The following is a 23,237-nucleotide window of genomic DNA, read 5'->3' on the forward strand; positions in this document are numbered from 1 at the left end:
ATAATAGGGAACCACTGGAATTTATTGAAATGGAGGAGATGATATACTGAGACTGAGTCGTGCTAAAATATAAGGAAATTCTATGTTTGGGGAAGCTAGATGTCACAGTAGAAAGGAAACAGGACCTGGAGTCAAGAAGACCTCAGTTCAAATCTAGCAAATCCCAAAGTGTTATATAAATTTTAGCTCACAAAAAGTTAGGAATTCCTGTGTTCTGTTTGAAAAGACAAGGGACTATGTAATGTATTTACCAAGATTTCTTTCTACTACTTACTGTGCCCAGGTCTACTCTGGACCTCCTAGTTTCCACCTTCCTTTATATCATTCTACTGCTTATTCTCTCGATCTTTTCTTTTTTTTTTTCCCCAAAGAGCAAACATTTTCCTTCTATTCTGTATCTTTTCTGCCTTATGCTCTATCTCTCACTCTCCTTCCCTCTACTTTTGTATCAATAAGCATTTATGAAGTGCATAATGTGTATGTTAGGATTTGGGATGGCTTCTGAGAATTTTTTTTTAACATTGAAACAGTTCCTGCCCTCCTGAGCTTATAATATGCCCTCATATACAAAACATAGAGTATAGGTACAAGGTTCATCTGGGGGGAAGACATCTGCTGCTGATTCTTTATCCTCTGTCTGTCTGTCTGTCTGTCTCTCTCTCTCTCATCCTGTCACTCCTCTCTCTATATATCTCTCTCTTTCTTTCCCTTTTTTTCTATCCTGATTCTCTACATTTTTCTCTATCTCTGCCTCCCTTCCTTTCCATCTACTTCTCTATGTTCCTTCCCCCTTCTCCTTACTGTTTTTCTCTTGCTTAATTGGCCTTTATATGAAAACAAAAGCATATAATATATTACTTACTTTAAGTTTAAACCTCTTTTATGTTCTTTGGTCTTAAATTTTAAAGTGGTCAAATAAAACAAAATCATCTCTCATTTATTTTTAAAATACTTATGTGGTTCTCAACTCCATTTTTACCTCTGGAAATGAGGTATGAGCATGATGTCCTTAGAAATGCCATGTATGGGGAAAAGTCCAAGATTTGAATTCAGAAGAGAAAGTGGTTTAGAACTTAGTTCTCTACTACTTTCTTCTCTTTGTGGCCCTGAACAAGTCATTGACCCAGTTCCCACCGCTTTCTTCTTCTGTAAAATAAAGGGATTGAACTTGATGATTTATTCCACTCTAAAATCCTAAGATTTCTAGCAATGGCAAGGACTGACACTTGCTGGACAGCTTTTCCAGCTGGTAGAACAGGATAAGATCTCCTCTAAAGTAAGAAACTGATAATTGGTTAAATCAAGTAATTAAATATGTAACCAACTATGTGGATTTCATCTGACTAGTGAATTGCCAGAGAGGCGTCAAACAATTTGCTGTTTAATAGAGAGATAGATCAGGTAGTAAATAAATTCCAAATTTGGAGTTGAGACCTAAATTTAAATCCCACTATAAAGACTTACTAGTTATTTGATCATGGGTAAATCATCTTACCTTTCAAATTCTCAGTTTACTTAACCATAAAATGTAAACGATAACCTATGAATTACCTATGTTTACATGGTTCCTGTGAGAAAAGCTTATGACAATTTGTTATTGATAATTTTATGAAATCAGCATCAAACATGATTTTTTAAAAAAAGCAGTCATAGATTTCACTTCAATAGGATAGCCCTTAATATTTTCCTTTTTTTTTTTTTAACATTTATTAATTTGTATTTAATTGACAAAAAATATAAAATTGTAGGGGTTGCAATTGGGTGGGAATCCCCTGCCCCTTCCATGGTGAACTTTGGAGAACACATGGACAAGAGCTGTACAGGATAAGTAGACATGAACAGACAGCGATCTGCATTAAGGGAGGAAATAACCAGAGCAAGATTACAAATCCTTCTGGAGTGCCAGAAGACCATTAAATGTCATTTTTTGTTCAGAGAAGTCCTCAGAGTTCATTTCATGGTGTTTAGTACCTGTGCTACATACAATTCATATCCATGAATGATAAATCTCAGTTCAACATTTTAGCTGAGTAAAAAAGAAAAATGCTCAGAAACCTATACATGCATTTATAAGTGTTATAGATATTTTTTTTGATCACTGAGAAAGATTTGTGATCTTACTTTTTGTGGGGGGGAGATAAAGATTCAGGGAATCTGCTGTTAAAATATAATTTATTCTGAACACATGGCCACAAACATTTCATACATACACTTATAATATATACATATGTCTTCACACATATATGTATATATACACACATATACCTTTTTATGTATATATGTGTATATGTGTGTGTGTGTGTATTTCAGGTTGAAATCCACTGTTACAGATACATTTTATATTTTTCAATTAACATTTTTTTCTTCTGCTTCCCTCTGCCCACTGGGAAAAAAATCTCATAAAGTATGCATGAAATCTTACAGTGTGCAGATGCAAAGATATCAAAGAGAAAAAAAAACTCACTGAATAAAATCATTAATCAATTAGTATCTGTCACAGAGCTGGGGAAATAAAACAATCAATATGGGTAATGAACCTATCAACAATAGTACAGCTAGTACTACATAAAGCCACATAAATATTACTTATTTTCTACTTATGACTGTCTTCTAATGGCATTTCCATTTACTGGGAAGCTGATAGCATCAATCTTTCATACGTATTAAGGAAAAAATTTTCTTTCCATAAGCATATGGATTTTGTAGCTCAGAAGGAACATAAATAGGTGTGTGTGTGTGTGTGTGCGTGCGCGCATGTGTGCATCCCTTTAAATGAATTCTAAACAAACTGAGCTCATGACTTAGATTCTAGAAATTGATCATCATTAAAATCTAAATGTTTAATGTAATTCATTTCCCAAATGATAAGCTTTCATAACAATTTAACCATCTAGTTATTTCCAAGGTAATGCATATATAGTATTTGGCAAATATACAACTTTATTGATTAACATTGGCTCTTTGAGGAGAAAATATTGAAATGACAGCACTTTCTTTTTATCCAAAACTATCTAGTTGGGTAAGTTCAGTTAATGACTAGCTTAGTCATTTCAACATTTAGTTCCAGTTCTCCTTTTAGCCAGCAAAATTCAGGGTCTGTAAATTTAGAAAAATTATACACACACATACACACACACACACACATATAGTTTCTAATTCTAATTATTCTAAGCTTGTATGTATGTGATCATTCAATACTTTTGGTAATTGCTTCAGATTTGTTTATTTAAATGACTCATGAGAAAAAATGTTCTAGAATATGAATATACTAGAAGAACTATGGAATTCAAGGAATTTCATTTTGTTATGATGTATTATGAAAAAAACCGTCTGTGGTTCCTTAAGTATTGTCATCTCCTCTACCAGCAAAGACTTGTCTACAGTTCAATGGGAAGCCTTTGAGGGAAAGTTTTTACTGACAAAAGTTCATCACTCTGTGGCCAAATTGATGATGGTTCTTTCTGAACAGTTCTTAGGTACAATCCATCCTCAGTAGGTTATTCAAAGTCTTTTCAGTTTAATAAGGCTTGTGAGATTTAACACTTCTCTTGCAAAATAGCTGAGATTTCACCCCACCAGCATGAAGCATCTTGGAAGGAATTTGGTGGAGGATGCTAACCTACATGAAAACAAATGACTAGTTTGTGTGGGATTGTATAAATTCTTGTTTGACTGTCCCAATAAATGACCTCAATTGGTTATCTCATTCAGGAGTCGAGGCACCTGCCTCTCTGGTCATGCTCTCCTCATTGAGATTAGATTCATCAAAAATGACCATTTAGAAAGAAATATATGTTTCATCTAGTTTTTTTTTTTTTAATTGGAAGGATTTCCTTGCTTGTCAACATTAGGACATTAGTTCCTTGAGGAACTAGAGTGGACATTTAGAAGTCTTCTGCCATAGTTTGCAATTTTTTGTGCAATAGAAATACTAAAAAGAGACCTTTAAAGGTACCATGAGACTTTCTTGGTTTGTTTCTGCTTAGTGAACCATTATTTCCGTCAGAGAAAACTGAGGATACTTGGGATTGGTATTACCAAGGTACAACCTCAATGGATAGACGTGAAGACCTGAACTATTGAAATGGCCTAATGTTTGGTCTCCTGGTTTTGTCTCTGCCCTTTTCAAATGAATTTCTATCCAACTTCCAAAATAACTGTCTTAAAGGACTGTCCATGTCATTCTTGGACTCAATAAAGTGCAATGGCATTTATATAGCACTTTAAGGTTTACAAAGTCCTTTCCAAATATCTCATTTTCCCCCTCACAACACTGTGAGTTAGGCACTATCATTATTCTCATTTTATAGCTAAAGATACTAAATCAGATAAAAATCAAACAACTTGCCCAAGATCACACAGCTAGCGAGTTTCTGAAGCTAGATTTGAACTCTTCTTCCTGACTTTAGGTTGAACACTCTATCTACTGTACCACCTAGTTTTCTATAGCCTATCCCCACTATTTGCAACTAATTTATCTTTTCAGACTTATTGTTTATTGAATATTTTTCTCCCCAGGGATATTGCACATTGATTGTTCCCCTCTAATTAAATTAGTTTCCTTTATGTTCTTCATGCATGATATGTCACATTTTCTTTCTGACTTTATACTGGCTAAACTGAGCATTTTCACTAGATGTGCCCCATGCCTTGGAATGGTGGACTTCTTGATTCCCCTGCTCCCTTCGTGTCACACCTACCTTCTTAAGTCTAGTGCTTCCTCTCCATTTGCCTCAGTTCCCTTGTCTGTAAAAAAGTGCTGTATAATAACAACACTTGCAAGTGTATTTAAGCATGCCCAGATCACTCAAGAAACAGGCTGCCATGTGAGAAATGCCACAGACCTGCTTCTTGGAGAAGGCATCCTGTGCTTTCCTATTACATTATTCTTTCTGCTGACTGCACAGCCAGAAGAGAGAGGCGGCAGCTTTAAAACTACCTGACTGGAACAGTCCAATAGCAAGACAAAAGTTAAGATGACTAATGATGCTTCAGGATACAATGGATGACCTTAGTGTTTTTAACGTCTGAACAACCCTGCGTGTTTGTTGGAATAAATTATTCTCGTTTGCTCATTCAGCCAGAAAAAGTGTTCACATGTTCAGAGTAGATATCTGTCTTATTCACCATCAGGTCTGAGGTCTATCAGTTATCCTTACCCTGATTTAGACTATCTGAAATGCTTTACTGGGGTGTGGGTTGTGCACAGGCTATGACATTTTGGAACCACAGGTCAGAGTTGAGAGAAAAGTGGACACCAAATGTGGATAAGCAGTCCTGAAAAGGGCTCAGCAAGCCCTCTGCCCAGCAGCGCTAGTCCTCTCTGAATACCCCATTCAATTTAATGAGGGCAACAACAAACAAACGTGGACAAACAAGTTATGTGCAAGATACATAGAGAAGAATTAACAGAGGGTAGGTTACCTTCCAGGACTGTTGTGAGGATGAAATGAGATAATATTTGTAAAGCACTTTGCAAACTTTAAAGCGCCATATAAATGCTTATTATTATCAATTACTGAGATACAAATGAACTTTTTGCCTTATTCCACTGTCACTGAGATACAATCTCTGTCTTTACTTCATAGCTTTGATTTAAAAGTCTTTTTTTTTTCCTGTTAGTTTAATCCCAGTCCCAGAGATAAATTATTGACATCTTATTGGCCATGTTGATGTTGGCGCCCAGATGTTCATTCCCCTTTGGCTTCCACGTGTGAGTCACTCTCAGTTCTGAATCATTCAGCCTCTTCTCCTATCTCCTCTCCTCCCATTCTCTAATCGAAGCCCTTTTTCAAACCATAAGAACTGAATCAATGTTATCAGACGATGAATTTGTTCCCTTTAGTTTCCCTTCACCCACTCTCATTACTTTCTTCTGTGCTTCCTTCCACTTACAGCTAGCCAACATCATCAGTGGATCACCCACTCGGTCTTTCATTGACTTTATAAGGCTATGCTCCCATATCCTAATGGCTTTCTAAAGGTTTCGTTTTTTATGCTTACAATACCCTTACACGAGTCACTCCCCATGGAAAGATGACTTTCTTCAAGAAAAGAAATCCACGCATAGTAGATTTCACTGAAACACTATTCTAACATTTGAGAACCTAAGTTCCTTGACATGAGTTTATGTGTTTGCTCATTTAATCCAGAACCAAAAAGAGATTTAATCAGTGATAAATAACTAAAATAAATTTAAATCTATTCTTAAAACTCATCAGGACATATTACTAAACTAACTACACTTTTAAAAGAAAAGGGTATCTGTTAAAAAGGGTAGCCAAATATGCCAAAATCACTCTAGAACGTTTTCAGGATCTATATCACATAATTTCATCAAAGGTAAAACTATTTTAGAATGAGATTCTTGGGAGATGTATTAAACAAGAAACATGAAAGCCAACCTCATTACAAATTATTCCATACTATTTTATGTCTAATGAGTGCCCCGTGCTACCTCAGACAAGTGACTTAAGATCATTGGACCTCAGTTTCCTTATCTGTAAAATGCAGAGGTTGGACAAGGAAATTTCTTAAATCTCTGCCAGCTCTACTTCAATTATAATATGAAGTTGTTCTCACTGGTGAGAAACATAGTAATTAAATCCAAAGTTGGGTGCATGAAATTTTTTGGATTTCATTTTATATTATTTTATTTTAATTTGTATTAAATATTGCATTGCCCATTCAACTGTGAGATTTGCTATGGTATAGTGTCATCACCTTTTAAGGAGAATTATTATTAGAACAAAATTACTTTATTCTTTCTATCCCTCATTTAAATATTTCTAAAATACAGGACTATATTCTGCCTCCTGTTCTTTTCTTTCTTTCTTTTTTCTTTTGAATGAGCAATTATTTATTTAAGTACCTACTATGGGACAAACATTTTCCTGAGTATGTTACAAAAACAAGAAAACTAACCCTATACCTAAAAATGTTTAAGATTTAATATTCAATGTAGTAGAAAGACCACTGGAGTTGGAGTCACCAGGACTTGAGTTCAAATTTCGGTTCTGGCACTGTGGGACCTTGGAAAAGTCACATAACCCACCTCAATCTCAGTTTCCTCATCTTTAAAACAAAGTTATTGGACTACATGACCTTTAATTTCCCTTCCAATTCTTGATCTATGATCCCAGCATCCTAAAATACCTTAATATCCAAAATGTCTTATAGAAGGCATTGTGGTGGGCATGAGTGATACCATCATGACTTAGCAACAGCCAGAACAGAAGCAGAAGCCACAACAACCACAACATATCACATATCCCTGTCCTCAAGGAGATTACATCATTTTAGTGAGATATAAAAATATAAACACACAAGTAAATCCCCCCCTTCTCTTTCTCTCTGTCTGTCTTTCTGTCTCTGCCTCTCTGTCTGTCTCTCTCCATATATATGTGTTTGTGTGTGTACATATGTGTATAATATATATGTATATATGTATATACTATATATATATAAGATATATGCATACATAATATGTGTGTAATAAATACACACACACATACATCACTGAGGATTAATAGGTTCGGGAAAGTTTTCCCATAGAGAGTGGCACCATGAGCTGAGATATGAAGCCACCTGTGGATTTTAAGAAGTGGCAATGAAGAGTGAATTAGGGACATTAGAATAATCTATGCAAAAACAGGTTGGCAGGAGATTGAGCAGCCAGTTCAAGGAATGTCAATTAGGCCAATTTGCCTAAAATCTAGAGACTATGTGGAGGGAGAAAGGGAGTATAGGTTGAAATTAGAAGGTGAAGGACTTTAAATGTGAAGCTGAGGAATTTGCATTTTATCCAGAAGAAATAAAGGGGTCTTTTGAGCAGTATAGTGGCATGGTCAGCACTAATGAACTCTCCTTTGTAGTAACATTTGAAAATAAAAATCAATTATTTCACTGAAAAGAGGCCTAGGGTTTGAGTTTCCATCCATGTACAAAATGGGCATACTTGGTTAAATTCCATACCTAGTCCTTCATACTACCTGCCAGTCATTTTTAATTCCACCCAGTGACTCATAACTTGTCGTGTTATTGAATCAATACCTCCCCAACTCCAAAGAATAAGAAAAAATAGAGAAAACAAAGTCAGTGATGATGTAGAACTTCTAAGTAATCAGGGATAACTGGAATAACTAAACTCAGTAAAAATCAACCAGATGTGAAGTTTAAAAATGTTAAGTGAGCTTTGCTTCCTGAGTCTAACAGCTATGAGTCAATGTTGTGTTTCCTTGAGATTATTAGCATTTCTATTATGCTTCAAAAGTCAGAGGAATGTTAGACTTTAGCATGTGATTTCTTCCACATGAGCTATTGCTAGTCACAAAAACTCAAAATTTGAGAGCTGGCAGGGTCCTCAGCAGCTGTCTAGGTCAACACACATGTCAAAGCAGCAACAGAAGACAAGCAAACAATATTTATCTGGAACTTTAAAATTTTTAAAGTACTTTACAAATATTTATCATTGCATTAATCCTTAATAAGTGCTATCAGTATTCCCATTTTACAGCTAAAGAAACTGAAGCCAAGAGAGGTTAAAGTGACTTGTCTAGTGTCACAGGGCTAATAAGTATCTGAGATCAGATTTGAACTGAGGTCTTCCTGAATCCACATCTGGTATTATTACCCACTCTGTCACTTAGTAGCCTCTAACATACTCAATGAGTGGTCATCTAGCTTCTGTTTGAGTATTTCCATGGAGGAGAGACCCACCACCTCTGAGGCAGCAAATTCTACTTCTATATAGCTCTAATTGTTACAGTCTCATTAATCTTGGAGAATATAGCTTTCAACACTTTCCAAGCTCACAGTAGGTTTTGTTGGCTCCCATATCACACGTTATGGAAAACTTGTGTCCACCAATGCTTCCATATTTTTATTATTATTTTTATCAGAACAGTTATCTCTGCCCATCTTATACTTGTGAAGTTGATTTTATTTTTGTCCACAAATAAAAGGTATCTATCCCCATTGAACCCCATCTTAATAGATTCAACTCAAAGCTAGCCTGCCATGATCCTTTTAGATCCCAATTAGCATTCAGTATAAAAGCTACTCTACCCCTCCCCCCACATATACACGTTGAAACTTCTGTAAATTTCATGGGTATCCCATACATGCCTTTATCAAAATCATTGATAAAAATGTTCAGCAGGACAAAGTCAAGTTCAGATCCTTGGATTACTTCACTAGATACCTCTTATCATTCTAACAGTTTTCTCCCTCCTGAAGGAAAGGATGTAATCCATGGGATTATTGGGAGACATCTCACCTTTCCCCCTCATTTTCCTCCTCTTTAAAATAATAACTTTGGACTAGATGACCTCTGAAGTCTCTTTCAGCTCTAGAGCAAATATTCTTTTCCTGAGATCTGTGAATTATATTTAAACCCAGAAATGACTCCTTCATTTCTCCAATATACTGGTTTGGTAATCTTGTCAAGAAAGGAAATGAGATTGGTCAAGTGTGTCCCAACCCTCTTGAAGTCACATTGGCTCTTTGTAATTACTGCTTCTCATTCTTGATGTTCATCAACCATCTCCTTAGTCATCTTTCTAGAACTTTCACAAGAATCAAAGTAACAATCGCGGATTATACTTTGAAGGCTCTGCTCTCTTTCCTTTTGTGAAACTTAGGAGAACATTAGCCCTTCTCCATTCTTGTTATACATTTCCCATTTTCCATGATCTAGCAGATGTCACTGACGATGACTCATAAATCACACCTGCTAGCGGCATGTGTAGATGTAGTTCATCTGGACAGATGACTGAATTTATCAAGGGCAGTTAAATGCTGTCATGTTATCTAATCAGTTTTCTTGGGTATCAACACCCTATGAGTAATTTTTATTCTGACATACCAGTGTATTTCCTTGGCAGAGAAAGCAGAAGCAAAATAAAACTGGATAGGTCTTCTTTTCTCTGTTCAGTTATCATCATCTAATCTACTTCAAGGAAAGGTACAATCTTTTCTATTCTTTTTCCTTTTCTCCTAATAAGGATAGGACATGGCCCCTATGATTTCATTGCTATGGGAGCTACCAGATATAGAATTTCCCTCTCTAAATGGAGGTCTGTAATATCTCTTTCAGTTATTATCTTAGAGAGTTACTGAGAGTACTGAGTAGCCTATATGGGTCAGAAGTAGGATTCGAATCCAGATCTTCTGACTTTAAGCCAGATCTCTGTCTAATGTCCCACACTGTGACTCCAGACATGATAAAACAAACAAACAAAAAAAAAAACAAAAATTCTTTTCGCATTCCCTTTAGTTCCCATAAAAGCCTTAGCTTATTTTGGCATTATAGCATTCCTGAGTGATTTTTTTTTTTTTTTTTAGAATACAGAGCCATATTCTTATCTTCATTCTTGGATGCTTGGCATTAATTTCATCTTCTTGACATTTCTCTTTAAAATCTAGGTTGGTTGATAAATGCTCCATGTTTGCCAAAGACTTAATATTCATAAACAACATTTTTAAACATTTTTTTGAAGTTTCCTTTTGGGAATGTTATTTTCATCCATGTTAATCACCAGAAGTAGGCACTTGTCATTTATTTTGCTAAATCTTGGAAGGTTCTGGGTTGTCTTGAAAACATGCCCCAGAAAGACAATAGAACTCTCTGTTATCAGATCAACAAGTAACTTCCTCAGTACCCACCCATCCCGACCCTAGCACCAACACCACCACATAGCAGAGAATCACCACCTATACTTTTTTCTTTCTCTGACCTTTACCGACTGAACTTTTAACTGAGAGCTTATCTGGATCTATTAGATCATTTAAGGACAAGTTACTCATTTGTTTATTTTTTTCTCTGAGCCCAGCTTTTCATGAAGATTCTCAAATTTCTTTTTAAGTTTGAATAGGCAAACTGAACATATCCCTCCATTTCTTCAATTTTTAACCTATTTACCATCATCTTGACGAGACTCAGATCTCCCTGACAGGACTCAGATCTCCCTTCCTCTACCTCATAGCCTCTTTCCCCTCATATTGAGCCTTGATTCGATGTATTTTGGGGCATTTCAATCTCCAGATCAACCTGAAGAAAGGATGGGATATTCTTTGAGTTCTTTTATGTCCTCTAGCATGATAATTATTCTAAACTTGGAACACACATAATAATCACTTGGCTGTGTCACAAGTATGCACTTGATGCAAGCCACATTCTTTACAATGAGTGAGTTTTTAGCATGAAAAATTAAAAAAAAAAAACTTAATTGTAAGTGTTTACACTGCAACCCTAACCCTAGTACAATGTTTATGTTTGTCACCTTTTAATAATGTAACACTGAACTTCTTTTGCCTGTTAATAAGAACAGTTCAAGAGTTGCAGTCACATCTACCTCTCTGAGACTAGAGCTAATCTGGTTTTTCCATTTGTCCCACCCCAAAATTGACTCTATACATTTAATTTATCTTGTACCTGTTCTACTTACCTTCTCGTCATTAGCTGCCATTTTCTTGCCTTCTACTTTCTAGGTTTCCTTCTTGAGTTTCCTTCTTTAGGTTCTATATCTAATTCTTCATCATTTTTATATTCTTAATTTCTCTTAATCATACTTTCTTTGGATGAACTAAAATCTGAATTAGTGTTTAAGACTTGAGATTATTTTCCTTCAAACTTCCTTAATTTTTCCAAAAATGTCTCCAAATTACTCCTCCTAAGTTTAAATCTATCAGTTATTTTACTAATTCAAACCCTTCCATGTCACCTATAGAATTTCCTTCTCTTTTGGCTCAAATCCTCCCTCTTTTTCCATTTCTCTTGTAACCTTCTCCTACAGGATCCAGTAGTAGAAAAGCCAAGTCAAAGTCCCTGGTAAGGGAGGTAGATTGACACATGCCATTCAGAAACAATAGTACAGTTAATTTATTTATATCATGATTCTAGTACTAGAAGGGGAAGGTAGGATGAGACATAAGGGAGGGAAGAGTCCTGGGATTAAGAAAATGCTAAGGAAGCCACAGCCAGACCAGAGGAAGTGAAAAGAAGTGTGACTGATATTCATTTGTCTGAAACAGTAGTCTCTCCAAAGAGGTATTCACCATTCAGAAGAGTGGGTCCACAAAGCAGAAGCAGCAGTGCAAATTTCCTTGTTTGGTGAGAATTTCCATTAACAAGGGGAAATTATTTATGTGGATGTCTCTCCAAGCAGGAACGATTGTTCATCAATAATTTTGTTCTGACAGACTTTGGATAAAATATAACTGTGTTATATATATTTGTTTCATGGACCATAGAAAGTAGAGAGATGGAAAGAGAACATTTCAGTAGATGTATCATGGGTAAAAATTGGCTTTTATTAATGGCCACATATCTAACCATTTGTACATTTAAAACTCTACTTGATCTGGCTTCCATCTGCTCATCCAAATTTATTTCATATAACTATCTTTTCTGCATCCTGCTCCAACCAAATAGACCCAATTGCTTTCTCTTTTGTAGGTCATTCTTTTCCTGCCTCTGTGTCTAGTCATTGATAGTCTCCTGTGTCTGGATAGGTAGATCCCATCAACACCTATGCCTATTTCAATCCCTAGCTGCCTTGAAAGTATGATGCATAGATGATATATCCTACATGAGGCCCTTCTCATTGTAGTTAGCATTCTCTCATTCTTGAAATTACTTTATATTGCCTTGTATATAGTTTTGTTTACTTATCTGCATACTTGATGTGTTCATCCAATACAATGTGAGATACCTGAAGACTACTCCCTTATTATTTGCTAGAGGTTCTATGCAGATATATACATAGTAAATAGACACATGTTTTCTTTCTTGTGTTTATATCTGTAAATCTTGGCACTATTTTGAATATCCATTGATCAGTTCACTCATCTATTTAGCTAGACGCAATACATGGAGTTCTGGTTCTAGAGTCAGGAAGACCTGAGTTCAAATCAAGCTTCAGACACTTGTTATGAAAACATGGGCAAGTCACTTAACTTCTGTTTGCCTCAGTTTCTTCATGGAGAATGATAAAAAAAAAAAGATCTAATTTCTAGAGCTGTTGTATGTAATAGGTACTATATAAGCGTTAGCCATTCATTTGTGTTTATTGACTTATTTGCATAATCCTTGGTAGAGAAACTACTGTCACTGTTACAGATAGCCTATTCCTTTGTAATATGTGGTCTTTGAGACTTGCCCAGAACAAAGTTTAGGTGACTTGGCTGGTGTCACATAGGCAGTATCCATCAAAGACATGATTTAAAGCTAAGTCATCTGATTCTGAAATCAGATAGTAGTAAACATTTAATAAATGTTTGCTGAATTGAATTTGATTTTAAATTTGTAAAAACGCATATATGTGAATGTGAAATGATTTATCAGTAATATGCTCACCAGCATTTAAATGGAGATTTTTTTTCTTGTTTGCAGATATACTGGACATTGTTTTCCTCCATCATTCATTGCTTAAAGTTTTAAACATTCTATTTCTTTCCACTTCCTGATGAATAGTTTTCCTAAGCTATATTTTCCTCCTCCAAAGTAATTACTTTTCACTTGGGTAATCATTTATATTTGCAATTGTTTGGGTTTTCTTTGAAATTTCAGTTATCTGATAAGCAGAAATTCTCTGGATGGTATAGTATTACAGGATGCTCTTAGCCATTTGTGAACTTGACAGGAATGGAGTTGCTATCTCCCCCTAAAGAGAAGTCAATTATTAACTCTTTAGAAATTGGACCTGCTTCTCCCCCGCCACACACACTCCCAGAAATATAGTATTCTCAAAAGCAAATACAGATGACAGAGTACAAATCTACGTAGGATATGTTCTGATCCAGATATGTTCTCTGGAATTGTGTCATGAAATCTCATTTTAAAATTAAATGCAAAAATAAATATTAAAATATGAATGTAAAAACAGAAACAAAAGCAAGATTCCTCTTATCAAATGCTGGCTTAGATACCCTACCTGGAATCAGCAAACCTGTTCACCAACTTCAGTCTTTACTCCATTCTCAGATTTCAACTCAATACAATATGTATCTGGTGTTCTGTGACATATGGATCTATTTTCTCATCACTTGCTTTGGAAGGGAGGCTTCACCAAGGACTGTTCTAAGCGCTTTCCTGGCCAGTGCATGTGTATCAGCAAGGCAATATTCATAGCACCAACAATGACTATGAACTGCAAAATACAACACTCTCCCCATGGAGGACAAAAGCAAAACACTTATTCAAACACCATAAAGCCATATCCCAACACCAGAAAACCAAATCTATCAAAGCAACAAAGAAATCCATCATAGTAACCAAAAAGTCTATACACATTTTCAGGTCTTCCCACAGACAGGTTCCCCTAAGCAAAATCCCCTTCTCTCCCTCACAGTTAGCTAACTGCTTTCTCTGCCATTCCCAGCTCTGACTAGTCTTCCTAAATTCCTCTCAGCTCTGCTCCAGCTCTGCCTCTTCCTGTTCCACCCTTTCAGCAAGCTTCTCTCACCACAGCCTTCGTGTGACTCAAACTCATGTAACCCATGCTTACATGGGACTTAAGGAGGTCACATAGGCCTTTTAATGGATGGGAAAGATTTTCCCATTCCATGAAATATACATTAATTCCACTAAAAAATATATGAACAATACAGCATGCTATAAGCTTTTGGAGATATGTTAACCAGCTAACAAACTGCTCTTTTTTCAACAGGAGAAAAAAAAGACTCCAGACATTTTGGATTTATTTTTCCTATAAGATGTTTTTGCAATGGCAAGAGAAAAGGAGGAAGGCCCCTAGCACCTTGGGTAGGACATGTACAAGAGTGACATAGAATGAGCAGCCATAGATGGACTGTAATGTGCATCATTGAGGGTATAACTACCTCATGGAGTTTAAATGTCAATCTGAGTGTTTTTATTCTAAATTCTGTTACATGTTATCTGGTTTATTAAAAAAAAAAATATGGACATGCACACACACTCACACAAACACACACACCCTTACGATATTTAGGGGGAATATATTGATCTAACTGGTGGACATCATCTGTTCTAAATTTTAAGAAAAATCATGTTTGATCTATATGAACATACTAAAGTGGATACTGCTTTTATTGGGTGGTAAAAAAATAATCTGTTGTCTAATTACAACTGAATAAGTTATTAGATACTGTGGGGGAGGGGGTAGGTGGAATAGGGTGTGGAATTAGGGTAGAGATCCCCATAATTTACTGCTTAGAGGTACATATATATCAAAATTAACCTGCAGCTTGGGAGTTGCTTGATTTTTAAGTCATTATTAAAAGCCATTATTACATTATTAAAATGTAAACACACTAATATAATTGTCAATGTTCCTGGTGATCAAGTTTATTTAACCTCTTGACGACAGAGAGGGACTTGATACCACTAAGTTCTATTACCACTTATCATAATACCTTCATTCTTCTCTCTAATAAAGTCCCTACCAAATCTATGTGGCTACTTAATCTATGTGTCATTCTCGTACATGTCCTACCCAAGGTGCTAGGGGTCTTCTTCCCTTTCTCTTGCCATTGCAAAAATATCTTATGGGGAAAAAAAATCCAATGTCTGGAGTCTCTTTTTTCTCCTGTTGAATAAAGAGCAGTTTGTTAGCTGGTTAACATATCTCCAAAAGCTTATAGCATGCTGTACTGTTAATATAATTTTAATGGAATTAATGTATTTTAATGGAATAGGAAAATCTTACTACTATTAATTAGTAGAAAGAGCTAAATGTATTTTAAGGTGTCCGTGGCTAAGATACAGTTAAATCCCCCACCAAAAAACAAACAAACAAAAACATGGTACTGAGATCTGGAAAATTTGGTTCAAATCCCAACCATGTCACTTGGTATTGCCTATGTGTCCTTGGGCAACTATTTTTACCTCTTTGAGCCTCATTAGTCTCATCAACAAAAATGAAGGAGTTGGAATAGAGTACTTCTGAATCTATGATTCATAATCATCTTTGTACAGGCAGCTCACTATCATGCCCATGAATATAAAGTAAATACTGCCATCATCACCAACACATACACTCACACACACACAACACACACACAAGGGATGGGAGGGTGCATGTGGGAAGTCTATTTGATGGCTTCTGACCTTGAACTGAGGGAAAATTGGACCTTATATATTATAGTATGGTTCCTGCCATATATTATGGTTAGCTTTCCCAATGGTTATGTCAGTAGACTGCAGGCTTAGACAGGTCCTATCAAGCTGGAAAATCCTTTAGTATGGTCCCTGAGACAGAATGAGTCTCCTATCAGTCTAGCTAACATCATAGAGGTTTCTTACTAGCAAGCTGATCCTTAGCCAATGAATTTTTTTGTCAGTGGCCACAGGAGGGAAATTTTAATCCCAAACACTCTAATGAGATAGGAAAAATTTTGTGGCATTGTTAGGATAAGATGGTCTTTAAAAACTATGATTTATTAGTTATCCTTTAAAAAGAGTAATTTATTTGGCTAGACAACAATTATTTGGCAATAGAGCCATGGTAGTTATTTGATGTTACAAATACATAATCTATTTCTATATGATAAGGATTCTGTGCAGGTAATGCAAGGTGAATACACAGAATTGAGGGTTAAAATCTTAGGAAAATATTAATATGTTATAATACTCATGATTAATATATTTGATTAATTCTAGAATCCCAGGATTTACCTCTGGAAGGAAAGTTAAAAGTTAACTAATCTCACTCTCTTGTTTTAAGGTAAAAACAGCAACAGCAACTGCAACTGAAGCCTCGACAATTGAAATGATTCACCCAAGACCCCAGGAACAAAACAATAGAATTATGATTAGAACATTCCAACAGTTGTCAGCATTCTAATATTGTATTGTCATATTCATTGCTTCTAAATGCATCTAAAATCAAATCTCACCATTTTGTACCTACGTTAATTATCATATACACTGAGATCTGCTATTGCATGATTTCTGAGGTTTATTAGAGAGATTTATGTAATTTAGATATCAATAATGGTTTGATTTCTAGGAAGATGTGTAAAAATTCTTTGGAAATCTTAAAGTGCTATGGAAATGCCAGCCATTGTTATTAATATCATAGGCTTCTAGGATCAATGAGATGTATAGCATGTAGGGTTAGAGTTTGATCATATCTCTAAAGCTGGAAGTGACCTCTAAGACCGTCTAGCTCAACGGGTCATTTAAAAAATGAGAGAACTAAAATCCAGCTAGGCAAAGTGATTTTCCAAAGGTCATAAAGTATTTTCAAATATTCCGATTGGTCTGTGATATCATCCACCTAGATTTTCCTTCTGGTGATGTAGATCAGGGCCCATCTATGCCTGCCTATCCTAGAGGACTTTTATTCAGGTCTTTCTAAGAGTTTGTCCACAGGGAGTCTTCCCTAAATGCAAGAAAGACCTTCTTAACTTTTACTTAATATTGTAAAGTTAGTACTAGCTCCTTTAAATGGTATGCTGGCAGTTATGGTTAAAGTGCTAGAGGAACCCATTTAATGAGTTGACCATGGCCCGGTTTTTCAGCAATTGTAGTTCCTTTTGTAGTGGCAATCTAATATTCTAGACATGTGGAGAGATGGATATAGACATAGACATAGAAACAGATATCTTTTAGATTAGATTGTGAGGTCCTTGAAAGTAGGAAACATATTTTGTATCATCAGAGCTTAGCACAGTTCATAGCACATAGTAAGTGCTTAAATGTTTACTGACACTCTGACTAGATACAGAAACAAAGAGACAGAAGCAGACATAAATACTGATAAGGACATAGATATACAGATAAAGCTATGTAGACAGACAGACATAGAGATGTAGGCATGTAGATATGGATATAGATATTGATATATATCTAAATATACATTAATATACATTTTAAAGAGCTGATGAATGATACTGAGAATAATCTTTTAAAAATAGTATTTTATTGTAAAAATTCTAATCTAAATGTGTAATTGTCTTTTACAGATGCCATTTTGAAAATCTGTTAGGTAAAAACCCAAAAATGTCTGTTGGTATATTGTGGCAACTCCATCCCTTCCCTGATTAAATGTCCAGTTTTCTGTTGCTCACTGTATTTACAGTCATAGAAACCACCCAACTACCTCAAACAGGGGGTGGAAAGCCTTCAGGAAGTGTATTATTGTTCTTTAGGTACTTGATTAATTTACTGGAAAGGAGAACTCCAACCTCTCTGTCTTCTTTATTCTTGACTGTAACCTGAGATCTGCTTATGGAAATCCATAGCAATTTTGGGATTCAGTCACAGAGCATTTTATCGTTTCCTAGCTAAAGCAAAGTATACATCTCATCAGACCAAAGAGATACTATAAAATTCACACTCATCCTCTTAGGGAGGATTCTTAGTTACACAAGTGGAGAGTGGATCTCTCTCTCTCTCTTCCTCCCTCCCTCTCTCCCTTTCTCCTTCCCTTTCCCTTAGTGTGAATGAAAAAAAAAAAGCATTTCTCACCTCCTTTCCCCTTCTTCCTGTCATATGCTGCCTTGCTTGAAGTACTATTTAATTACAACTTTCCAGTTTATACATTCTATTGCTAAATTATTTTGCAACTGAAACAATCAAAAGCTAGTGAAATTTTTTTTAAAGCCAGCTTAAAAGACTTTTCAACTAAAAGAAAGGTTAACATTCATTATCAAGGTGATTTAATTCTTAAAAATGGATACTGTGAAGAGTTTATTCAACACAATGATATTTCAAAGAATTGAAGATTTCTCTATATTTTGTCCCCAAACTCTTGACCTGATGTGACTGAAAAGGGAAAGAAAAAAAGGCTTGCCTGCTTGTATTAAATGGTTACTCTTGTTTCCAGATTCATTGAATTCTTTGTGCCCCTTTAGGCTTCTAATGATATTAAGTATCAAACCTCATTGATACTTTATGAAACATTAGCTTCTTTGTGTTAAGAACTAAGCTCACCTTGCACATAGCTAATAAAATAGCCTTTATATTCTTACCACATTCTACAAAGTACAAGTCTTTTTTAGGCTTCCAAAATCCCAGTCCTTTATTACCAAAAATTCAGAAGTCTCACTTACTTCACTACCTTCATTCAATAAACTCATTTTCCATGTACTCTTTTCAGAACATTTAGGTTTTTTATCCCCTGTGAAATGTCGTTAATACTCTTCTAAAGGAAACAAAAGTGAAAAATATACTCATGGAAGGCAGAAGTCTGAAACGTATAGTGCGCATTAAAATCTCTAGTACCACATCTACTATTCTCATCCCCCTCATTCTTCCCCTCCTTCTCCCTATCCACTCTTCATCTCCCCTCCTGTCCTTTTTCTTGCTAATAATGAAACAACAATGTTTCAGCTCTCCTTTCAATTTACTTTTTTTTTTTTAACATAGATATCTCAGTGCACGTACATTTTCTTAAGGTCTTCTAAGCATTTAATACAACAATGTATGCAATGCATTTTCTATTTGTATCTGACTCTATATGATCACATGTTATTTATTTATCTCCTTATTTATTTTAGGGGGCAAAGATACTTGAGTGGTTTGCCATTTCCTCCTTCAGCTCATTTTACAGATGAGGAAATGGAGGAAAACAGTGTTAAGTGACTTGCCCAGAGTCATAAAGCTAGTAAGTGTCTGAAGTCAGATTTGAACTCAGGAAGATGAGTCTTCTTGACTAACACTAGATACATTGCGCCACCTAGCAGCCCTAATGAAAATATAGATCCAGTAAAAAATAAAAAAAACCCATATCTGAAAAATGGTATGTACTCATCAGCAGTCAGGTTAGGTCTCACTATTTACTATCATTACTTAGTTAATTATACTACTATGAATTAGTTAACCCAAATCAGTTATTGTATAATTAATCTATTTTTTATTCAAATTTGCCTATTGTAGAAAGGAAGATGTTTCCTTTTTTCCCTCCCTCTGCAATCTTCATTTTATGAATAGTCTCTGATTTCTATCTGCAGCAAAAAAATTGCTCACAAAGCCAAAAGAAAAACCACACAAGAACCCAGGAACAATCAGCAGATAAACTCAATCAGGTCCATCTCACCAGCAGTTTCCCCTCTATAATCCATGAAAGTAATTTCTTATAATACTAACTATTTAGGAAAGGCAAGGATCATTATTGGTAGATTACAGAACTGTGCCTATGTGGCATACTCATCATTCTCAGTTTGAAAGATCAGAATATTGATCTCTTCACATGAACCCCAGACATGCTATGGTTTTGCTACTTTAAAATATATCATACACAAAAAATCTTCAAAGGAAAACCAACCTTTGTCTTAGTACAGCAAATTTCCACATATTGTCAATATCCCACCATTGTCAATATCCCAGTCAGTAATCCTGCATCCCTGACAAAGCATCTCCATCAGGAGGGACTTTTCAATTTCTCAGACAAACACTCCAAGATGAAATCTCCCTATTTTGTGATGGACTTTGACCTTTTCATCATTGCTATGCATTGAGAAATTTCATCTTTGAAGACGTTTGTGGACTGACTTTTTCAACGGAAGCGGGTTTACATGCTTACAAAATAGTTGGTCTAGTATTAGCACTGATATAATAAGAATGAAGAATGAACCTGAGTGAATAGGTTTGACTGGGAGTATATAGAGATGCTTTTCTAAACTTTGACTAAGTTTGGAATTAGTGAATTTGTCTACAAATGACTTCAATATAATTTGATAGTATTTAATATAAATAGAATGCCTACTGAGTACTATAACTTTGTAAAAACAATCATGGTTTTTCTTTGTATGAATTTTTCTTACACATTACCATGATTAACACAATAAGTTAATTATAAGAATAACCATTAACAAGATTAAACCTTGTTCAAAGCACTTTATTGTCTTGGTTAATGAATAGATAAAGATTTGTTTAATTACTAGGAAACTCACATTCCTGTTAAAAGATGGTGGAGACATTTTAAAAGCTGAAGTCTTTTTTTATTCCTTTTTCCTTTGAGGGATGTGCTTTGTTTAGAGAATTTCAGTTAACAGAAAGAGTAGTAGAGTTAGAATCATTGGGCAGAATTATTCAAAGAACTACATTTTCCAGTTTGGAAATCAAAGGTTGGAAATATGCATTAACATTTTATCAGTCCATAATTCCAAAGAGACACTTAAAAATAATTACACTATTTCCTACCATATAATTGTGTGCTTTCTAAATTTACACTAAGTAAATGGTGACATGTAGAAGCAGGTACGATTGGAAGAAAAGTAGTGGAAAGGTGCCCATGCCAAAGTAAATACTTTCAAAAAATAAAACCTGTATCTAAAATTATCCTGAGATTTTTTTTTTCTAGCTTAAAAAAGTGAACATCTAAGGGAAAGCACTTTAATAGATACTGATACAAGCATTCCAGCTCAAAGTATACACACACCCATTTTTAAACTAGATTTCCACCTTTTACATGATAGACTGGAAATAGCAAAGCAAATCAAAGGTAAGAGAGTAGAAAGAAAAATCATGCAGACAACTAGTTCCCACCATCCACATAGAAAGTTCTAAAAACTCAAAGATTCAGTCCATACAAGCAAAATCTACCTACACGTACATTCTCCATTAGGAAAACCCTTCCTGCTCAAGTTTTAAGATGGTCTCACTCATTAGATCCTAAAAAAAGATTTTATAATAGATTTTATAAAGCAGTGGTTCATTTGATCAGTGGTTCATTAATTATTATGATCCCTGTACTGTATTTGCATCAAAATTCCAACCTGAGAAAGCTCCAATTTAGATTTTTGCCTGGGCATAATCCATCTCAGCATCTTTGGGAACAAATGAGTAGATTTTTAAGTTCACTCATTAAAATGTCCTGTTGAGACACAGGTGAAGGGATAATAGGTGGGGAGGAAGAGAAAGCATACTGGATAGACAAATGGACAAGGAGGAAAGGAGAGGAGAATAGAAAACACTACACCTTTCTCTACTCTTTCTCAACTTCTAGTTTAGTCTCCTTTGATCAAAATATTCCAACAGCATTCTCCTCATGTTGTAAGTTTTGAGTAAGCTAAAGTTTTGTCTTGTTGGCTAAGGTTTTTTTGTTTTGTTTTGTTTTTTGGTTCCCCAGCAGCTTTTCTCTCCAGAAAGGAAAACTGAAGGAGAGAGGGAGAAAGGGAAAAAGGGAGGGGGGGGGGGAGAGAGAGAGAGAGAGGATTAAAAAAAAGTTACACATACACACAAATGCTTTACCTGTTTTTATGCCGAGTCTTTAGCAAGTTTCTTCCAAAGGGAGCCATGATCTCTGGAGCAAGTTAAGAACATCAGTTCCAAAGGAAGCTGGGGTGTTGTCTGTCTGTCTAGAGGTATTGGGGTGTGTGTTTGTGTGTTTGTTTGTGCATATGTGTGTGTGTGTGTATGTGAAAGTCTCCTTCTTCCCCCCACTCCTTCTCAGATCTCCCTAGGTTGATTCAGCTCCTTAACAGCCCAGCCAGGAGGGTTGCTCAAAGTTGTGCAATTGGCAGCTTAACTTTGATCAACTAGCTGCTTGTTGGTGCTGTTTCTCCTTTGGAGTCCTGCCCAGCTTCAGTCTCGAGGAAGGCATTTATAAGCAGGAAAAGAAAAAAAAATAGGGATGGGGGTGGAGGGAAGCCCTTCTATTGTGTTTTTAAGTTATTTGCAGACTTACTCAACTTCAAGACCTGCCATGGGAACATAATGGGCATGGAATGGAGACTTCCCTGAAGATGGAAACTTTCTCTTTTCTCCCTTTATTCCCCGCCCCCACCCCACCAATTGAACTGAACACACATAAAAGGATTAAAGAGACTTCCCCCTGTTACAACCCCCCCTTTACTCCCAACATCCTGACCCAAGTCTATGAAAAGTAACCTGATCTTGTTCAGCAGATCTGATGAGTGCTGGGAAAAACACCCTTTGCCTACTATTTCTGGTTTTTAACAGTAATCCCCCTGCCAGGGGGTGGGGGGCTTTTAAAGATGTCAGCCAAACAGTACTAGCAGGAGGGAGGGGGGCAGGGAGACTATGCAATCATATCTAGTTGAAGTCAAAGTTCCCTTTTCCTTTTAGAAGGAAATACCTTTGAGTGAGTCTTGTGTTCCAAAGCCATTAGTGTCTGTCTGACCTGTTTTTAGGTATTTATAGAGAGTGGTTGTGGTTGGAAGGTCAGAATGAAAAGTTTTGGTGGCATGAAAGAAAGAAGATCCTTGGGGGTGATGGAGAATTGGGTGCAATCCATCAAGGGCACACAACTAGGGTGGTATCTGCAATCTGGGATTTAGGGTTGGTC

General features: G+C 35.8%; 1 protein-coding gene across 1 annotated transcript in view; it reads right to left on the reverse strand.

Annotated features, from left to right (window-relative positions):
- RASSF9 (Ras association domain family member 9) overlaps nucleotides 1–22,631 on the reverse strand; it is a 48,668-nt gene extending 26,037 nt beyond the window's left edge. The window contains exon 1 of the mRNA XM_072655511.1: nucleotides 22,181–22,631. Within this exon, the coding sequence (XP_072511612.1) occupies nucleotides 22,181–22,227 (47 nt within the window). The 5' untranslated portion in view covers nucleotides 22,228–22,631. The remainder of the gene's footprint in view (nucleotides 1–22,180) is intronic.
- Nucleotides 22,632–23,237: the final 606 nt, after the last annotated feature.

This window comes from Notamacropus eugenii, chromosome 3 (assembly GCF_028372415.1).
Source record: "Notamacropus eugenii isolate mMacEug1 chromosome 3, mMacEug1.pri_v2, whole genome shotgun sequence".
NCBI lineage: Eukaryota > Metazoa > Chordata > Mammalia > Diprotodontia > Macropodidae > Notamacropus > Notamacropus eugenii.